At 32.1% G+C, this 23,010-nt stretch overlaps 1 protein-coding gene across 1 annotated transcript; it reads right to left on the minus strand.

Moving 5' to 3' along the window:
• Nucleotides 1-14,461: 14,461 nt before the first annotated feature.
• On the minus strand, nt 14,462-20,437 carry LOC132915652 (cytosolic endo-beta-N-acetylglucosaminidase-like). Its single transcript, XM_060975484.1, has 7 exons — nt 19,619-20,437; nt 19,112-19,555; nt 18,857-19,031; nt 18,558-18,776; nt 17,929-18,287; nt 17,656-17,838; nt 14,462-15,235 (listed from the first exon to the last, which is right to left on the minus strand). Exons 1-7 carry the CDS (start codon nt 19,849-19,851, stop codon nt 15,067-15,069), a joined length of 1,782 nt encoding a protein of 593 aa, XP_060831467.1. The 5' UTR covers nt 19,852-20,437; the 3' UTR covers nt 14,462-15,066.
• Nucleotides 20,438-23,010: the final 2,573 nt, after the last annotated feature.

Consider the following 23,010-nt stretch of genomic DNA (forward strand, 5'->3'; position numbering starts at 1 on the left):
TTATTTTTCTCATTATCCTCGTCGTTAAAATTTAAGAATCGCAGGATTCGCAAGAATTTGTCTCGTGACATAACGTTTCTTATAAATTGAAAGCTGTACATGGGATCGGTATTCCAATACATAGAGATCGTAGGTAAATGGACTATACACGTGCAAATAATAATAGGGATGGCGGAATACATATCAGTAACGGTAATATTATAAGGAACCCTGGAGAAACCGTATTTCTCGAACGAAGCGAAGGAAATATCCCGCGTATTCGTTTATTAGTCAACGATATTGCGTCGACATATGTGTCTCTTTCGTGTTCCAAAGCGATTAACAACATTTGAACCTGAGATATTTTGTTCAAAGCATCGCATGAATAATATACCGTGAGGTATTTCGTATAAAGCGTTATACGAAACGACATTGCGTTGTAAAATATTTCCTTCTCAAATACGAGAGGATTAAAAGCATAAACATAACAAATGGAATATTGAAACGACGAACAGAATAACAGAGACTGTTTACTTGGAGGTATAAAGTCTGATGAATTTGTTTTGTCCTTGTTTATCTTATCGATTTGAATTAAACGTAATTACCTTTACGTAATTATTATGAATACCTTGTACAGAAACCACTGTACGTTTCAAAAGTCTAAGAAATGAATTTTCGTTTGCAAATTTCACCTATAAATTAGTATACACAAGCAACTTGTACATGCAGATAGAGAAATTCCACTTATTTCCTTGCATTTTGTTTTAAGGATGAAAGGATAAAATGGCTGAACGTAATAATCCTTCTTTCATACCAATTTAATGTAAGAATCGTATCGTTGAATAAACACAAATACCTACAAATCGAAAAATTCTGTTTAAATGAATATGTATGTATACATACATTTACAATCAAGTTCCATGAATTCGTATCCATGAATTGAAATTATTTTCATATATTCGAGAACAAAAGGACACGTATTTATACGTAACTATCGATACTATAGATTTATACGTAACTATATATAAGGAAAAAGTATGCTTGTTTCTTTCGTGAAATGCAGATATACACAATTACGTATAATTTCATGGTAAATAAATGTTTAAATAAATATTGCAGAGAGTAATTAGTCGATATACCAATAAGTATTTAAGTATTTATAAATATCGTGTACCAATAAGTATTTATATTTTATTTATTTCATATTTTTAATTTTCTCTTTACGTCAAAAGTTCTCTTCTCCTATCTCAATTATCCCAGAACTTTTCAGGTTTTTCGGCGAAAAACTTTATTGTATAATTTCTTGTGTCGACCAAAGAGTTACAGTCTTTATCATTAAGGGAATTTTGTAATGACCTGAATAGGGGAAAATTTGAGGGTCCAACGTCTGTTGAACACGGTGGGCGTGCTTCAACATCTTTTGTCGAGTAATCAAAGACGCGCAAAGCCACGCATTGTTCTGACGAAACTGAAACTTCTGGACGTTTTTGTTCAATTGCTGTCTCTAATTCGTCTCATTGCGAGCAATATCCTTCCGAATTTATCGTCTGGTCGTTTGTCGTCATAAACAGCGGATATATTGTTTCCTACTTGTGTAGCATTTTTGCCTTTTCGGTAAAAGAAAAGCATCAAATGCCTATAATGCACTTTGTTTCCTTCCATATTTAGATTTGAAACTAACAAAAATTAATGTATTCTAAGCAAGCCTTTTTCTAAAGATGCATCAAATATCACCTTTTACGATATGTACACAATTCATTTGTTTTCAATCATTCTGATATATTCAGACCTGATTTAATGCCACCTACTGAACATCGGCACGAAATTTCCCAACAACCCAATGTATCACGTAATATATAATTTAAATATCTTTATAAAACAATCTCGTAACTCCTGTATATATTGCGTATGATGGAGGCAGACATAGTTTTGCTTCTTTCTCCTTTTTATAATTTATCACGTGTCTGATAAAATCTCATACGAATAGTTCATAGAAATAACTCAAATCTAATTTCTATATCACAATATCGAATCTTGATTCTGTAAGTATGATAATATAACCATAGTGTTCAAAGAATAGGAAATCAAAATATATGACTATTTCAGCTTGTTGAAACAGTTTAATAATATGTAAAAATACAATTTTATAGTTTACATGTACATCTATGTTTATATGTATGTAAGTACATATATACCATTGATCGTTTTAGATAATAAATGCTGTAAACACACTGTAAAATAAAAATAGGGATAAATAGAAGCTTTTTAAGTTTATGTAATATGTAAATAGCAAATCTGAAAGATCCTAAGAAGTGTATCAGAAAAAGTATAGAATCCAAAAATGACCAAATATTATTTCATTTTATAAGAGTTTTATTTGAAGAAGCTATTACATCTTTATATACTGTAACATTAAATTTGAATACAAGTTTATCTTAGGATAAGTTAAGTTAGTAATTTTGTTATATACGTACATAAAATAATACAAAATATATAAAACTAAATTCTATTTGTTTGTTGCTCATATTCTGGAAATATATAAGTGGAGTATAAACATATAAACATATTGTGAAGTTCTCTGATTTTAATACCACCCAATATCGATAAATGTTATATATATACATATATATATATATATATATATATATATATATATATATGCAGTATCGAGGGAAAACCCTAAGAAATTGAGATCTACTTGACCATGGATTGTTCACGTCTCTGAAACTTGTGCGTGCCGGGCATACCGGAGTCATGCTATAAGGGGAGGCCGTTAATTAATTGAGAAGCGAGTATTGTCAGGTTGCCAAGGAGTGTGGTCAGCGTGAAAAAGAGCGTTGGAACCGTTGTAACGAGAGTAGCGAATGACAAATGGTGACTACGTGTATATAGATTGGCCGTACATCATACTTGATTTTGTGTTGACGTGAACGATATTAAAACCTACTAGCACTATACTCTCCCCCATTACATTACACGATATATATATTATGTTATATATATTATATATACGGGTATGCGTATCTATTACGGGTATGCGTAACAGCAATTTTTTCCCCTCCTCACGCAAAAAAAAAGAAAAAAAGGACAACCGAATAAAATAGCCAAGCATAATATGATAGTTTGATAATGGAATCTTGAAGCAGTTTCCTTCGTTCAATGTTACACTATTTTCTTTTACTATTTATGAACAAGACAATTGTCGAAATGATTGCAAAATGTATTATAATAAAACAGATCGTATTTTTACGGATTGGCAGTTGTGACCGATTTGTAGATTTGTTTAACAATTGCAGTGACATCGTGATGAATTGTGGGGATACACTCCGGCATAATACAGGCTCAGAATCGCGTAATGATAGAAAAACTTTTCCTCCTTTTCCTTTTTTTTTTTTTTACGAGATTTTAAGATCATCATTTTCCGAAAATGGAATTCTATCGTATGTTCTTTTATATTTTCTCTAATCGATACATTTATTTATTCTTTATAGAAGAATATTAAGATTCTTTGCCTTAAAATGCCTTCGTACTTACGTAACTCATTTTGAGATAGCAGAGGCATGATCATTATGAATATGTTTTCACACACGGACAATAATTCAGTCACGTAGCAGGTGGCAGGTAGCAGGTACATAAAACATATAATTTAACAAACACGAAGATGGCACTCAGCTGGGGGCAGCCACCTACCTGCTATATTTTATTTTTATTCTTTTATTACCAATAAATAAGATATAATATTTTACCAAATGTCCTTCAGGACAAATTGTAAAAACCAAGATAAACTAAAAAAAGATAAAAAAAAAAATAAAAAAAACGTAGCATGCAGAGCTGAATTTTATCTGTCCACTTTGAAGAATCACTACGGTTGAAACGAGGATAAAAAGTCGCATTTATGTTGTTTCATTTTAGTACACACAAATGGAAACAGCGTTTATCCGTCGCATCTGTGCGAAGTGAAATATAAATTCGCCGAAAGCGACGTTTTCCGACGAATCGTCCGCTGTATCGATCCGCAGTGAGAGAGTGTAAATTTGACTTTACTTAGAACTCGCAACTACGAGGAACAATAAGTAATTCCAACATAGAAATTCTCCACGAATTCCAATCTAAAACCTTAAGATCCTTAATAAATGCACCTTTGTACGTAAACCCTCCAATTAGTCAACTACTCGAGTTGTTGGAACAGATCCGCAGGCTAAAAAGACATTATATCTTATACCTAAGCACTAGATTCAAATAGAATCAAATATATTATAAATACTTCTTAATCATGTTATAGTACCACGTCAGATAAATTTATTTAAAATTCTCTAACGAGAATTGATTGTAAAATAAACGCAAATAAAAAAAAAAACATATAACTTGACCAAACTACTGACCGCGTTTGACTGACCGCGTCTATACAAAGCATCTGTCGATAACTGCTGCTTAAAACAACTGCAAAACGATTGACAAAGGAAACTAATGTATAAGCATCTTTTGTGTGCTTTATTGATACCGTTCAACGTTCAATATTTTTCATCATATAATTGCAATCCTCTAAAGTTACCTCGAGAATATCGGTATTAAATAACTATTTAATTATTTAGTTATAACTAAAAGTTCCTAACATAATTACAATGTTTCATCTACTTTGTTACAAATGCGTAGCTGATAAAGTTACCTTATTGCAATTACGACGCAATAACTGCAAAATAAAGACTGTACGTATACTTATATTATAAAAATCGTGCAAATAGAATAACAACGGATTGGTGTCCATTTTTTTCTTTTTTTTTTCTTTTTTTTTTTTTCTTTTTGGATTACCGATAACTGATAAATTAACGTATTACGAACGTTTTACAGATTAAAACAACTAACAAGCTTTAGGATTTTTATCTGATTTTAGTAAGCACGGTTACCTTCGAAGAACAGTAATCCTGTTTTCAACTGTGCATTTTTACACCCGGATGAATATATACTGAAGCAATCGCTTGATGTAAGTTTACCGTTTGACAAGGCACATCCTTGATAAGATCCTACTTACTACCAGTATTATATTCCACTAATTATGGATTAACGAGGCAGCCATTCTACATGGCAGTATAAGCAGGAAATGTAGAATAAGATTCGTTTATACGATACTAGGTTAAAATTGACTTGAACTTCCCTTGAAAGCTTAAAATGGAGTTAAAATCTTTGCCAAATATGTCTTGAACTTGTATGAGTCTGAATTATTTATTAATTCGGTTTGGTTTCTAAAGTGGGAGTGAACGATCGATAAAAGGTTCTACATCCTGAAATAAGTCAAGAATTTATAGAATGTGTTTTCACACGGCGCTTAAGTGAATACAGGCAAAAGTGAATCACTAAGAGAAGTTATTCTGCATTTCAAACTAAATCGAAAATGTAGAATAAAATTTCATAGTACCGTTTCTGGGAAAATAAGATTTGAAAATTTATCGAGTAGACGTGCAGCAAGTCGATTCTTAATTCAACGCATTAAACTCTATTTTCTTAAAGACGAAGCTTTACATAGAAGAAACTTGTTTTACATCTTTATTTTCGCAAGCATTAGCCAAATTCACATACATTAAACGAATTCGATTCCCTTGAAAAATCAGATAAATGGAAGAATGTTATTCTTTACTGCATACTTTTTACTTATTTTTGGAGATAGAATACCTCGTATTCCACATCTATCCTTCAAATTTTATTTTCCGTATAATATCTCGTATAATTTCGTACTAAGATGCAAGCAAGATGCTAGCAAGCCGCCCTTGAGAGAAGGTTGCTAGCGGGAAGCGTCGTTCCGAGAAAAGTACATTTCCCGTACCTCCTCTTAGATGGATGGTAGATTTAAGGACTTATTAAAAATAAAGACTATTTGTCCGTTTGAAGGATTTTAATTAACGAAATTCTAAGAATTATAGCGGGTGTTCGGTCTAGCTGAACATGTCCCGTGGAAATGCATCGCCATCTGGTAATTATCTTGCCCGAAGAATAGGGTCTGTGTGTGGCGAGCCTCGGGGTAGATATCCATTACAACGTTCACTGTCAAGTATCGCTACGACTATTTCTTTTTAAAGGGAGCTATACAATTATTCTGTACCTTTGTTAAGTAAAACGTTTATTCCGTGGTCGTGGCTGCATCTGACAACCAGTTATCGCCTCGAATCCAAACTCGTTATCGCAAATCTCAGACAATTATAATCGATTTAATTCACAAAGGTTTATAATAATCGGTTTAATTTATAAAGACAGTATTGGGATATTTTTCAACGAATTCCAAGGGGGGAGGCCCGGTGTCCTTTCATCTCCGACATATTTATATATATTGAGGTTTTCACGTACGAAAAGTTAAATTTATATATATATATATATATTCTATACAATATTCTATAGAGTAACATTAGAAAGCGTTTTGCAATAATATCTTCAATCGTAGTAGTGTACATATTCTTCCACTTAATTTCAATTTCGATTATGCTTTGTGAAAAGGCAGTAGTTCCTACGCTCGATAAGAACATAAAATTACAAATTTCACGTTTTCAACATTAACTGATAATTTAACGGGTAAAAACAATTTTAACGAGTGTTCGATCTAATCTTCAAATCACGTGTTTTTCTATAAATGCATCGAACCACTTCGAAACAATGATGGAAAGATTTTACGATAAAATACAAATATACATAAATATCTTAATAATTACCGTTAATAATTACCTAAATCGTCTAACAATATAATCACGCGCTATCCATTGCAACACGAACCAAATACGCTTAACTTTCAGATTGTAGAAGTTTGATAAAACGTTTTTTCATATATATATATATATATATATATATATATATATATATATATTTCGTTGCATAATTTCGATACGAGATTAAATATTTCTTGTTTGAAGTAAAAATAGCAAATAAAAAGATTAATTACTCCAAGTAACTTTATTTGAAAATAACGCTTGAAAACGAATTATTATTGCTAGAATTGCATTTAATATCGTGCAAATATACATACAATTTGGTTTAGACACATGTTTAATTTCAGAATATTATAATTTTAATTGATGTTCTACACTTTATACGACGTATGTTATTAATAATAACATGCACAGATTTTGTTATATAGTATACTTTAATGTCACGATCGTTTATCATATATATGTGAATTTTTAACAAATTAAAAACGGATAAAATGTAGAATATAGATAAATAAATATCACGGATGTAAGTGCAATGAAACAAATCAGCCTATTTCTACAACAAACTGAAATTTAACTTACAGAAAGACTTTTAACAAACTAGGATTTAACCTAGCCGTTTAGAATGTTGTTCATCCTTATAAAAAGTAACCAATTTTTGTTCTCTTTCCATCAATGACGTACGTATTACGCGCAAATTCTGTCAAACATTTTTAAATACAAAGTGTAAGAATTGTCGATATTTCCAGGGAAATTCAAATTACCTTTCACTGAAATTTCATTGAAGCTTTGGAACGAAATATTTAATTTTTTGTTTCGACATAAATTGATTTATTTTTAGACATTTACAATTTCTATTTATTTGACAATCATCAAATAACGTGTCACACAAACTGTTGTCGTTTAATATTTTACGACAGTGCTTAAAGAATTCATAGCTAGAAGATAAAGTACGCATTATAGGACTGTGTAAAATAGTACGTAGCAATTGAAATGCTGCACAAAGGAAATTATTTGATCGTTGACCCAATAGAAGTGAAATAGAAATAATTATGTCGTGTCTTATTATCGAGAAATAACCCTTTATCCTTGTTGAAAAATGTATAATAAAATTGGCCAAAATGTACGCCATGCTGTTGTGAGAAATTTATACGTTTCTAACGGATATTCCCGCTTTAAAATTTCATTAGTTACCGCTAAGGACATTTCATTAAATCTTCCGACGAGAAGAGTAAACAGATAAACAAATTTAAAACCAGAATAATTATTTGCAGAAAGAGAGGAATGTGTTTTTCGATCAAATATGAGAGCATATACATCAGAAAATTTAGTCCAACGTAAAACCAGAGAAAATTAATACCGCTGCAAAACAAATACACGTAACCCTCTCAGATATTAAACCGCCAATGTAATTTATTTTTGCTCCTCGCTACTTTTAATTTAGTTTTTATCTTTCCGCTAAATTTCATAAGATTTTTCATAAATTTTCATAAATTTTCACAAGTCTAATTTCCATATGTGCATAGTATTATAATATTTATACGTATCTAATATTTGCGTATTATTTTTCTATATTATATTATATTATATTATATTAATAAATATTTTTACGTTATCCCTTTTATACGTATACACCTGCTAAATACTATAAAAAATACTACACTTTGAATGTTTCAAATATTTGTATATCGTCTCTTCAATTTTTACGTCTTTAAAATTGAACATTATTGATTATGACATTATTTCCTATTATATCCTATTATGGAAATTGTTAATTTTAGAGTCATCATTCTTATGGATCTGAATACATTTCTATGTGTACATTATTTTCGTTATAGTCTCCCTATTATCGTATTACAATAGACAGATCCATTGGTTATAAGTTAGACATATACGTACATTTTGCCTGTTTATTCTTTCCAATTTCAAATCTTAGTGCACAAATTGCAGATTTTTCGTATCTGTAGTCAATGATTGACCGGATTTGAAAGTAGTATATAAAAACTGACTGTTGCAGTTTTTCAGCAATGTCATATGATTCTTACAATATGACGACCAGATGCGTAAGTAGATGTGTAGAAAAAAAGATGAAAATAGTATAATAAATAGGAACAAGTTATATATAGATATATAGATAATATATACACTATATATATATTGCTCTCAACTGTTACAAAGACTTCGCGATATCAATGCTAGTAATATTTACTTATATTTTTATAATTATCGATAAATGTACTACAGAAATTGCGAACCACGCGAATAAGTGAACGCAAAAAAAAAAAAAAGAAAAAAGAAGAAAAAAAAGAAAAAAAGAAATTTTTTCAGGAAGTACCGAACCCTCTGATAATTCCTGTAAAATTTTACCGTAATTCAACACTCACTTGTAAAATTCTACCGTAATTCAACCCTCACTGTGTTGCTTCCTACGCGCGAATAGAAGCTGGAGGATGCGCCAACGCGGTATGGATGACGGAGGGGGGAAGTTATCGATCGTCCGCCGCAAACACGGTCGAGGAGGCACGCTTCAAAAGAAACGTCCAAGCTACTGATGTTTAGAATAGTTGCGAAAGAACGTTTATGCAATACCTTAAGGACTAGAGACGACATTCTTTCGCTTTACCGACCATAACAGAGCCGATCCTCGCTGTCGAAGATTATACATTCCGTGAATCGACGAGCTGGCCATCGTTGACGTAATTTAACACCGTATCAAAGACCTTAAAAGTATTATAGTTCCTGTCAAACGAGCATCTAGTATCGAGATAACGAACCATTATTTTCCTATAGTACGTCATCATACGCCGTTTTATAATAGGTTCGATTGCGCGATGTAACACGATTTTGGTACCGTTTATCGTCTCACATGCGAAATGAATTTTACTTTTACTATGCATGACTTTCTGTATCAAGACTCTGATGAATTTTAACCTATTAACTAGGGTCATCCTTTGATCAAAAACTTCTATAACCGATCAAAGTCAACGACAAAACCAGCACAGCATAGACGCAATAACTTATATTATATTATTATATTATAATAATATAATAATTTTTGTAACCTCTATATAGATTTTCAGACTCGTTACAAATTTGAGCAGCGTAGTCACGATATATTTGTGTTTTATTACAATATTGGCGAAACTTCAAAATGTTACGTATAGCAAATAGAATATATGTGAGTCGCAACATGTGGACCATTTTGTCGATTTACATCAACAATTCACGAATGTTATTAAAATATATAGATAAATGACAAATTAATAATCAAAGCCATATTTATTATCTTCTTGTGTAATCATTAGATTTTTTAAATTACGCATAACGGTTGTTACGTCGAGTGACACCCTCATCGACCAGATCATCTACCGCGGGCAGACTGGCAACCAGATGTTCGCACATTGTCACGGCGCCCCTTCAATGTCGTGTTTCTAACCGTCGCTAGCGGTCCGCCGGCGTCGTATATCAATACAATGTATCGACGAGTGTATGGTTGCTACCTGGCCGCGAGTTCCAGAGACTTTTATCTCTTGTGACGCTCATATTAGTGTATGATTAATCGTTGAATATAGACGATATTTTAACCTATTAACACAGTGATAAATTCATTAAACCGCTCCGGTTATCCTAATCGAAACACGAGGAACCACTACTTCGCGGTGTCGATTACACGAATCGTAGCGAGAATTTACCCCTCTCGCTGACGCGTTTTCCCCGCGACCGCGTCTCTCCGCGGCCGCGTCTCTCCGCAAACGGTCGTAACAACGTTCGACGAGATAAATACGTCACATAAATACGTGATAGATACGTTTGCATATGGCCTTATACATAAATATGCAAAACATGCATCATACAAAGAACGTGAAATAAAACAATACATTTTTATAGTCTGCTAATCATTCTAACAAACTTCTATCTTTATATATTTCATTTTATTTATTATTTATTTATTAATTTCGTTCTCCTATTTGCATTCTATAAAAAAGCACATTTGCATAAACGTCAGCAGTGTCATAACATGTACAACGTACATATCTATAAAAATGTTCTATGGTAAATGTCGGAAAACTTTCATGAGCCACTGTGTGTAAGTAGTACTTGACGTAACTGACAAGCAAAACATACATGGTGAACAAAGGAAAGAGAGAAAAAGGAAAAGAAAAGGAAAAAAAGAAAGAAAGAAAAGGAAAGAAAGAAAGAAAGAAAAGGAAAGAAAGAAAGAAAGAAAAAGAAAGAAGGAAAGAAAGAAATATTATAATGCAAACTGAAACAGCAGGTAGAACCGCAGAAAAATTCGACTCAATAACCGCAGGAATATCAATGAGCCGGTCGCATTCTTCGATTACAAATAGTTGTTATTGTGACACACGGCAAGCAGAACGTAATTTACGTTGCTCGTTCGCGATGTGACTGTTAAAACAAACGAGTAACCGGCCCGTGGCTGTTCACTTCGAGAACATCAGAGCTCGTAATGGATGACAGCTATTAGTGTCTGGTGCACGCCCGAAAATTGCTGGCGTTAACTTTATCATCGTGGTCAGTGAAACTGTTGATTATTGTCGGTTACGGTTTAGACGGTATTGGACCATGCTGCAACAAATCATTGGAACGCATCGATTGCCCGGCTAAGCTTCACGCGATTGCTTTTTTCACGCACCGAGTGTGCCGATGGATACGATTAAAAATCAAATTTCGAATAATTTCATACTGGCCAAGGCAGATAGAAAATTGTTAACCTGTTGATAACTAGGTCATTTCTTAACCAGAAACGTCTACAATTAATGAATTAAAAATTTACAAAAAGAATCAACCTCGGTTAAATTAATTATAGTATTTGCAAATATACGTATATAAGTATTGTATACGTATGTACATATGTATGTACGTACGTACATCATTCGACAAGTAACGTCGAATTTTTAAAATGTAAAAATTTAGTTACATTCATTGACGAGTATATACCACCATTTGTTTCGTTCCTGGAACATGTTCTACCACTGAGGTAATTTTTAAATCCCTCTTTTATAAATATAAATAATGGAAAATATTCCTCTTAACTGGAAATTTTTCCGTAAATGAAACCTGTTAACGTAGCGCTTGAAAATAATAGCATTTATTCTTTTAATTACCAATTCTCGGTTTCTGCAGTTACCATTTCATTTTTATATTGAATTTCTATATTGAAAACATTGATACGTATATTAAATCCCAAATTGAAAACGATATTGATACAATATTTAGCTATTAACCGGTGTATACGGCAGTACACAATGTAGAATATACTAAATTTCATTTTTGGAAGAAATAAAAATTACTCTATAACTTTGAATAAAATTTATATTTAATGCACTAAAATATTGTTTTAAACGAAATAGTTTACTTTCGTAATTTTAAATATACACAAATTCATGTTGTTTCGTATAAAGGAAAAATCAAGCTTTGACTAACAAAACTATAATTATTTATGTCTCGGATCAGGAATCCTAAACGAGCAAGTGAGATTTTTATCGGCAAAGCAAAACTTATAATTTGATAGCAAAGGAAGACTATTTTTTAAAGCTGTATAAACCTGCAATATCTTAGTGATTCGATATATGTATCAATATCTTGAATATAAAAATTGTTTTATTTAGGTATAAGATAAAAGTTTGAATATCTAAGCTTAAATGAAGAAAAAAAAAAAGAATTTAGTATATCAACTGAGGTTTTATTCCACGTTTTCATCTAATCGGTGACTCTACTTAATGTTTTCATCGAAGGTTGGAAATTTTAACCACTGTCCGATTTTATGATAATATTTTCACCTAATATTAATATTCGGATATTAATCCATCGTAACCAAGTCGTCCATAGTTCATTTACGCGACTAAAGCGCAAATGTCGTCACTATATTCAAAATGCCGCTGATTGGAAAATTAACGGTGTACACGGCAACCGATCAATATGCGTCCTGTACAAACCACTTTCAGATGGATGCAAACGAAATCAGAGTTAAACCTATACTGAAACGGTTCGGTGCAATCAAAACGCATAAACGCTTGTAATTTTAGTAGCTCATCGAAGTGATATAATTTACGGGAGACGTCATTTCGACGTATTTCGAATTTCATGCGGAAAATTACACGAGCCATTTACATTTCTCTGCCATTAACTTTTATCCATTTAGCAATATAAATGTATATCGAAATTCATTTTTTGCAAAGCTTTCCAAAGTTTCCAAGCTTTCTGTGTAGTATACCTATATCTATACGCGTCTATTTGACGCATTCGAAATGTGCGTAAACCTAGTGTTAAAGTTGTTATATTTTAAAATCAAACAAACGATCATCTCCAATCAATTTCCTTAATCCAACAGTTCTCGGGGAAATAAAGAATATCTAAGTTTTTCAAGTTGGAACTAGATGAACAATCGGAGACAGATACGGCAATCCAATTTACACGTTTTGCATCCTTTTGATAAATAGTTACACGAGATATCTCCTCCACAGTGTCACCCGAGGAATATTATCTCGACCATTTATTAAATATTTCAGCCATAGAAACGAAAGAGTTAAGTAAATACCTGAGCTGCTGTAATTAAAAACTGTAACTGAAAAAGAAAATCGTACAATCTGTGTAACCTAACCCCTCCCTATCTCATAGGTACTATATCTTAAAGGAAAAGCTTCTTATCGCTAAAATTTACTCGAAGATGTAATTTAATTTAACAGGAATAAAAAAGTGAAACACAGCGCACAGATTAGTTGATGACACTTTTGTCACGACATTACGACTGTTCAAAATTCTACAGATATTATCAATATATACATAAACAAGTATACACATATACGTAAATATTTCTGTTTTTTATAAAGATAAGGCTCATAACCGCCAGAAATAAAATTTGAATCAAAAATGTTATCCAAATAACATTTTCTAAAGTAAATATCTACAACAAATATTGCAAGAATTATCCGGTTCTAAAATTGTTTGTCCGCTGATATTTCAAGTAGCGCACGCTTTAAATTCTTCCTCCATTTCAGCAGATCTCGAATTTAATTTATTACGAATACAGAGCTTTATCGAAGTGTTGCTTCCTGACCTAAATAATATAATCAACCATAAGGAAACCTTAAAGGAATTTAATAAAACAAAGTCGTAAGAAAAATTAAACAAGTTACCTATTATTGGCATATACATGATACTTGATACTTAAAACAATTCATGGTAATTATTTAGAAAGCTGCCGCCGTCTTGAATTTTTATGCTTTTTTAATATATTGTCGGGCTCATGATTCTAAACAACTTTTTCCTGCACGTATAACCGCTGCTCGGTCTTAATATCCGAGACATTTGCAAAAATCTGTCGATATTACAGTGAATTGTACCTGTTGCACGATTATGCGCCCGAGACAACGTATGCTGATTGTCGACCGCTGTGAAGTCTAATCCAATAAAATAACAGCTAACCCAAACCTAATTCTCATCTTTTGTTTATAGTTTATATGTATAGGTTAGAATTAGGTATCATTTTATCAGGCCATTTTATCACCAATGAGATATAAGACTTTACCAAATGTCCTTCAGGGCAAATTGTAAAAACCAAAATAAAATAAAATAAAAAAAATAAAAAAAAAAAAAAAAAAAAAAAGAAAATATCTTGAAAACTACAAGAGTCCGGCAGTTAAAAGTTGTTAAAAATGTTGATTTCTACAACATATGAAAAAATTATGGAAATCCAAAACAGCAGCGTTCTAAATAATTACACAATTTTCTATATAAATTCTACTTTTCTTAATTATATTCCCAAAAATATCAATTTGCATAAAAATCCAGAATCTAGTAATAAATAATTTCTTGCTTAAGTATTCTTGTGATCTGTACAAAATATATGTATACTTGTACTAGGTATCTTGTAATTTTTATATATTTTTTCAGATTCGCTTCAAACTTCACCAATATAAAAATAATAGTCGAATCTCATAACAGTTTTAACGGAATTTCAAAATGTTTCGTACAACACGCATAATATGTAATATCAAAAAATATGTGCATGACTGTTCAAATGTTTTCGTGCGTCTGTGCATAAATAAGCAAAAAAAGAAAAAGCGAGAGAAGGAAAACTAACAAAGATTAACTTCGCCATCTCGATCTAATCCCATAATAATGTAGGGTCGACCAATGAGAAATGGGCTTATCCTATAATCACGAAGCCGACCCATGAAATATTGAGCGATAAGATATGTTGGATAGACATCCTATGGTGAAACGTTAGTATTCCTTTCACTAGAGTGGTTCTCAAAGATTAAAAGATGATTGTAGCCAGGTCTGATAGTCGGAGAACGGTTTTTACACGGTCGAAACCCTCGTCCTCTGGTAATACACTTTTACTGTGACGCAATCCACCTGCTACGTACATTTATCGAGGGAACGCGAAATGCGAGCGACAGTATAAAGTACGAGAAGCAGACTTACCGTCCAGGTGTCGATGCTTTTGTTTGAGGACGATCTTTCCCAGATAGCAGACGTTACTCCTCGCAAAAGATATACCAATTTCGTTCACAGTCCTCATGTTCGTTCGGTAAACACTGACAACAAAAAGGAAAATTTCATGTTAAATAGAAAGAATATAGCATTACGAACATTAATACGAATGTGACTTCTTCGACGCTTTTAGAATTTCGAGATCACACATCAGACTATATTGGCATTTCTATGCATTGTATGATTTTGTTGGGAAAATCAGAAACATACAACATTTTTCTGTATATTCTGTAAATCTAAGAGACTCTTTTTGTTAAAATGTTCTTCCATTGAAAAAGATTTTTATTTTATAGAATTTAGAAAAGTTTATGTAATTTCAGAAAACGAATAAAAATAAGTTTACATAAATCAATAATTTGAATATTGTTTACTTCCTCTTTTTACATAGAATTAATAGTAAAACTATTGTTAATATTCTCCTGTGTGAATTTTTTTCAATTTAAATTATCCTTTAAATAGAATATTTTTTTGCATTTATGCAACAGTTAAAAAAGATTATGAACTTAAAGACACCTTGTAAAAACTTCAAATTAATTTTTAAACTAAAGGTTTAATATATCTCCATTTACGATTTGAAATTTAAGATAATACCACAACTATCTTTGTTAAAAGCACCACATGAAGCCTTTTATAGAAAGAAACTGAAACTAACAGTTCAACATAAGATCATAATTTATCAACTATTTCCTCTGATTTAATTTGCTTAATTTTCGACATTGAAATAGATGCTTTTCTTTTACTGTTATATAAGTTCTTAAAATATGCAAACGAAAAGTCTTGTAAATATTTCAAAATTTCACGTAATGCAATATACTTTCATTCGAAAATTTCGTTTTCTTAACTTAGAAGTTAAAAACTGTATTTTGTGTCTTATGTCGTAGTTCTAAGTACTTAAGCTCGAGCCCTAGTTTATCGTACTTTAAAATGGCAGATCCCAAGAGCATAGCACAATGAAAAATAGTCTTAAAGTTATATGCTCCTGAGAATCATGTAATTTCAACACGTTCCTTATATTGAATAATAGCTATTAATGGTAATAACTATTGCTAATTGTAATTAGTCCGTTTGTAGCATGTAACCAATTGCATATATATGTAGAAGATGAAAGGACACCGGGCCTTCCCCTTGGAATTCTTTGGAAAATTTCCCAACACTATCTTTATAAATTAAACCGATCATCATAAATCTGTAGTCATCAGAAATCTTTATAAATTAAACTGATCTTTATAAATCTTTAGTCCTTATAAATCTTTGTGAATTAAACCGATTATAATCGTCCGAGATTTGCGATAATGAGCTTGGGCTCGAGGCGACCACTAGTCGCCGAACGTAGCCGCGGTCACGGGATGAACGTTTTACCTAACAGAGGTATAGAATTGCATAGATCTCCTTAAAAAGAAACAGTTGTACCGACATCCAACAGTAAACATTCCAACCGTCTTTGCCCCGTGGCTCACCACACACAGACCCAATTATTCCCGCAACATGATTGCCAGATGTCGATGCATCATTCACAGTATATGTTCAGCTAGCCTGAGGACCCGCTATAAATTTTAGGATTTAATTGACTAAGGTCCTTCAAATTGACAAACAGTCTTTATCCTAACAGTCCGGAAGATACGGCAGATCTGCTTTCCTCACGAACGACGTTTCCCGCTAGCAACTTTCTTTCAATGGCGGCTAGCATCTTTCTCTAACCACCAACATAGAAATTTCTGTTTTAATTAACAGATTATTTGCGACCAACTCTTATATAGAATTTTAAGTAAATACATAGAAATTAACCAATTAACGGCAACGTCCATTTCCCTCACTTTCTGAACGAGGGTTGTCCTCGACGAATCCGATCATCTCGTGACCAGAGACACACCCCATCATAGTTTTTCTCTGTAGCATCACTGTGATGGAGAGGAACATTCTCGTGCGATCTCATCAGCGAGTAAAACAACGTCCTTACGATCAGTGGATATTTCACGTTTTTAGCAAACAGTCCGACTTAGACTTTGGAAGAAAGTATATTCGTTATCCCGTTAACCGCGGATTCGTTATTGAACCTAAGATCATTGTTGATAGTATCTCGAATATCTAATTATCACGGCTACTTGTTAAATTCTGTGATAATCATATTTGTACTGGTAGATATCTTCTCTATTGCCTAATAACAATGTCTAGTCCAAATGAAGATTGCTTACAGGCAGCTAATCATAATGTTAACCAGACGCATATATATCTGCTTTCTAAACAAGAAAAATATATCTGTGTGAGGTACATTTATTTAGAGTATAATCATAACTCATACTATATAAATATTTAATGTATTAATGTAATGTAATGACATTACATATCCCTACAATTATTTTATTAGAAGAATAAAATTTTATTCTTCTAATAAAATGTTTTTTAGGTTTAATTATTTTTTGTTTCTTATGTTACAAATATTTCAATTTATATTTTGTAGACTTACCATCTTTTCCAGTTGGCAACCAAATTCCTTGATTTATAATGAACGATGGATTTTAAGCCTGTATTATTGCCGAGAACTAGTATTGGTTCGGGTTGACTTCCATTTGCTATGGACGACTCCATTTTTTTATAAGCAATGATTGCTACAATGTCTTGTTGAAATTCGATATGAACGAGAAATAGTCTGTAAATGAATTTAAACACATAATTAATATATAAAATACAATTGTGCGAGGTATCATAAATTTAATTACAAAATATATAACTCCTTCACCTGTGATATGACCTAGTTGTAAGATCATTTGTAGTTAATTTTATGCAACCACCACCTCTGAAAGAGAACTCGCTGCAAAATTCGAAGCTATTTACATATAGCATTGGCATTTTATTTTCAATATTTACAACATTTTTTAATACTCGAACAACATTCTTCCTCGTTTCATAAACATAATGTATCGGTTCTTCTGAACACTCATTTAGATCGTTTTCACTTTTCGGTTCTGGAAGTTGAGGCGATGATGTAAATTTCATGTGCGGTATAGGTACTGAAATTTGTGGATTTTGCAGGGATAAATTGTAAAATGATTTGTGTTTAAATCTTTTTCCATCCCTTTCATATAGTGCCTGCATAAACTATGTGCATCTCAGTTATAATATATTCATGTGATAAATTCAGTTTTTTTTTTTTTTATATATATGGTTTATTTTGGTTTTTACAATTTGTCATGAAGGACATTTGGTAAAGTGTTATATCTCATTGGTAATAAAAAAAATAAAATAAAAATAAATATAGCATGTGGGTGGCTACCCTCAGCAGGGTGCCAACTTCGTGTTTTCTAAGTTATATCTTTTATGATAAATTCAGTTTGTTAAAAATAATGTGTTTGTCAAAATTTGACATACCTGACCACAGCGATAATACATGCTACCACTGCCACGGCAAAATGATGTTTTGAATACTTCTTCTTCGTAGATAGATACATGAACATATAAATAAGGAAACAACTGTGCCCAAAATAGATCTTCTACTTCTTGGAATGTCTTAGATCCGAAAAATTCGTGAGTCCAACCTGGACCAAAAAGTGCAACAGAAAGTCCTTCGTGTCGTATTTTTTGTAAAGCCTGTAGATTATAATGGTTTAATGAAATATTAAACGATATTATATTATATGCTACAATAAAATAAGTAACATTGTAATTACATATGATGAATTAAATCCACCACCGCCAGGACAACCTCTTCCCCAAATATCAAGTCCTACATATATATCATGAATATCTCGACTGTGAGTTTTTGCTAGTGCCAAACTGTTTTTCAATTTTGATTTCGTCCAGTTATAATTCAAGTAAATGGCATCGCAGTTTAAAAAGAAATCTCTGAAACATTGTATTCAGAACATTAAATAAAATTTACAAACAGAAACAATTGTAAAAGTATAAGAGTGTAATAAGCTTATATGTTTTTACTGTTAAGCTCATTTTGCCAATTTAATTTTCCTTCATTGGTTACGCTATCGTACCATATAATTTCAGAATTTCTAATTGCTTCATGAATATTTTCTGTTAGATATTTTACAAAATAAATTAAATTATTAACTTGCTCACTTTTAATGGTATTTTCAATATTTAATAACCAGCCATCAAACTTATAAAATTTTGCAACAAGTATTAGTGCATCTGCAAATCTTCTTAATTCTTCATGAGATTCAAGTATAACATCCCAGATACCTTCTCTTTCCGTAATTACAGTACCAAGAACTTTTACACCATGATTATGTGCTGCATTAATCCATCCAAAAGGGGGCACAGTTATGAAATGATGACTAAAATACACAAAAGTGTCAATAACACTCCAGTGATAAAATAGGTAAGAATCATAAGATTCTGATCCATATATAAATCTGAAAAATCACGGGTATATTATGTATAATATATGAATTAATAAATATAGTGATTTCTATTACCTGTCTTCTAGGTAGCCACCTTTCATATCATGACAGAGCAACGTTTTCGGATGTACTTCTCTATCCAATTTTTCTAACCGCGTTCTTCCTGCGCTTATTTCTAAACCACTGTACACATAATCAGTTGAATCTCGTAGTTCTCCAATTTCTGGCCATGGTTTCAAGTTACCCACGTTATCGAATAATTCTTTTAAGTTTTTGAAAGGTTGTGACTCTGTAACTTCCGTCCTCATCTCTCTGAATTATACTGTTCCACAGATCACTTTCAAATAGTTTTTAATTCATTAACTCAAACAAAGGTTTCTCTTCTTATTTTGGTTCACCGGAAACTTGTATATACATGCGAAGCAGATAGTGTTCCCATCTAACAGAACTGGCATATCAAATTACGTCTCATGATATAATACCATTATCTACCAACTGCTAATGGGCAAAAAGATGTTCATTTCTCTATCAAACAAAGTATACAAAATAAAATTATGAATTTATAATGCTCCTACATCAATGTTTATATGATTGTTTCGACTTTGAAAGTAATATTCTTATTTACGCAAGTATATATTCTTTAATATTTTGCAAAAATTATATCGAAACAAACAATTTGGAATAAACATAACTAAGTAAATACTTTAACTTTTTTTTATATTTAATTAAATATTTTATTTGATTTGAGTAGAATTTAACACCTAACCTTTACGTTTAAAATATTACTCTTTCTCATTCTCTCTTTCAATGTTATTTCTTCTGCTTCCGTTTTATGATATTTATGACATTTCTTAGTTCAGATATAAGTAACTTTTTCGTAATTTATAAAAAATGACACTCTTTTTAATTATCGTACACTATTAATCCATTACATGTCTTGTTGTAATTTAACTTTTAGCAACTTAAGATATGTGCATGTACAGAGTAATTTTCTTCCTAAGAATAATCATTTGATATTACGATAATTCCAAAAACTTAAATTAATTTGCAAATAACGTAATGCACAGCCATACACAAGCCATACAAGTTATACTTATGTCCTTTAAGTCACCAGAAATAAATTTTAAATTTTATATTATATATTAATATATATTATAGGGAGAAGCACTATACAAAATAATAGTGTTAAAGACATACATGCAATTTATTAGTATAGATACTTACTATATGCAAAGCGTTCTCTTCAAAGATAATATGTCGGCTACCAAACGATCGACGGCAACCGAACGCATTTCTGGTACTGATAATAATAGTATAGTTACAAGACAGTTGTGTATCTATGTCCAACTATAAAATTTGAAAATCTATGCTTGGTCTCGCGGCATGTCGCATGTCTCATGGGACATACAATGTATCGCCTACGGTCTACTATGTGAATATATTAATAAACTTAACAAATTTGTTATTATTTTCTCTAGGTAATTTTTCTCCCTCAAGATTCCGAGGAAAGTACTGAACTGTTGACTCGTTACCAGTGTTGACAACATTTCATCATTTATCACCTTTCCCACTTCATAGTCAGGTTTTTTAAACTAAGAGCGGCATATGGTACATTTGTATTGTACGTGCGAGAGGGAGGTAACGTATAGCACAACCACACACAAGTATGTATCCCCTTCATAGTATGTATGCGAGCGTTGTACGATGGCCTAGGACTCCGTTGAGAGAAAAGAGAGAAGCGCAGTGTGAAAATCTTATGCCCTAGATCTCTGGCGAGTATCACACGTGTAGAGCAATTACGTGAATATTAGAATAAAGTTCCTTATAATACCTCTCCAAGTCCTCTCCATATTTTAATAGCCGTAAATTGGCGCAGCAGCGCCAAAATTTGAAAGAATAAGGAAACACATATGTACGTATCTTTCTTTTGTGAGACAGAAGAGCTTTATTTTTCGGGTCTTTCAACGTTGCCGTCTGAAGCGTGCTTTCCATTTGCGACTAGCCACGCGATTATAAAATCCATTGCCGAATATTGCACAATTTTTATTCGTACTACCGCGATTAAGGATCGCGCGCGACTGTAAAGTTGCGACTCACCTCGGCAAGTCAGTCGCCTGCAACTACAAAGTATACGGAACATGTACGTGCTATTATATCCATCGTCAGAACAATCGCGCGGAACCGAACGTCATTTTGCTGCTAGAAGTGTGGGCACTCCTCACTAAGGACGTCTAAATATATAACACTATTAACTTAAAGCACTATATAATATTATGTAGTTATAAATTATAATATTATATACTATTACAGTATATACTATTATAATTTATAATACCGTCAATATAAATAATTAATATTATAGTGATAAAAAATGACAAAAACCTAAAATTCAATTATTTTATTTATATTATTCAGCTTTTCCAAAGGTTTTTCGTTCAGTACTAATGGTTTCTCGACATAAAAGTTTACTATCCTTTTATGAGAAATGCGGATTGATTAACAGATTGATTAACGTGTTAAGAAATGGATGGTTCTATTAAAAAGAATATAGCTGATCTTTATTCGGTGTCGCGCGTGATACTAGCCAGAAATGAAAAGAAGCTGAAAGACGTCCTTATTCCTTATCATTCTACATGCGTCGTGCAGCATCATCAAGTCGAGTTATCGTCACACGTGCGTGTTTCCTAAGAATCAATAAGAAGAATATCGGGATCCTTATCGCGAACCGAAACTATAACATACAGCCAAATTTACACCTTTTCACTTTGGATAATCTGTAAGTAATATACGTTTTACAACGGTTTGTAATATTTCTCAATTATACAATTTGAATTGCATTTGCTCCTAAGATGCTCAGCTGGTCTCTGACTCGATACAAAACGAGAGGAACGACCCTCCTACGAATATTCTGTTTGAAATAAACTGGTATGTATTCTGATTGTATAATATAATCGAATATAATCTGATTGTATTAGAAACAAATTCCTAATAGAAACGTTTTTGTATCATATGACTCGGAACGATTCAGATTAGATCATATTACTATATAATTTGTATAATTTAATCTACAAGACAAGCAACTTTATAACTTTATAAACGTCATATCGATTAAATAAAAAAAAACGGGATTTTTTCTTACATTTCCTCTGTATCTTAAAAATTATTTATCATACGTGAAAAAGTGTCAATAGAAGATTGTTGTTAATTCGTGCATTCGCGGGGATACGTGTCTCGGTTAGGCGCGTCAACGGGAGTCGTAAATTCCCGTTAGGATATAGGAATCGACACAGCGAGCAGGGCGATCCCCTGATTTCTGTTAGGATAATAGGAGTGGTTGTGGTAAAATAACTGTCGTCTACAGTCATCTAATATAAGGAATTTATTGCCGTTTACAACACGTGGAACGTATACAGATAAGATTGGATTTCGTCGGACCTTACACTGTTTAACCCGAGAGTTGATGTTGT

This window comes from Bombus pascuorum, unplaced genomic scaffold, assembly GCF_905332965.1.
Source record: "Bombus pascuorum unplaced genomic scaffold, iyBomPasc1.1, whole genome shotgun sequence".
NCBI classification, from domain to species: Eukaryota; Metazoa; Arthropoda; class Insecta; order Hymenoptera; family Apidae; genus Bombus; species Bombus pascuorum.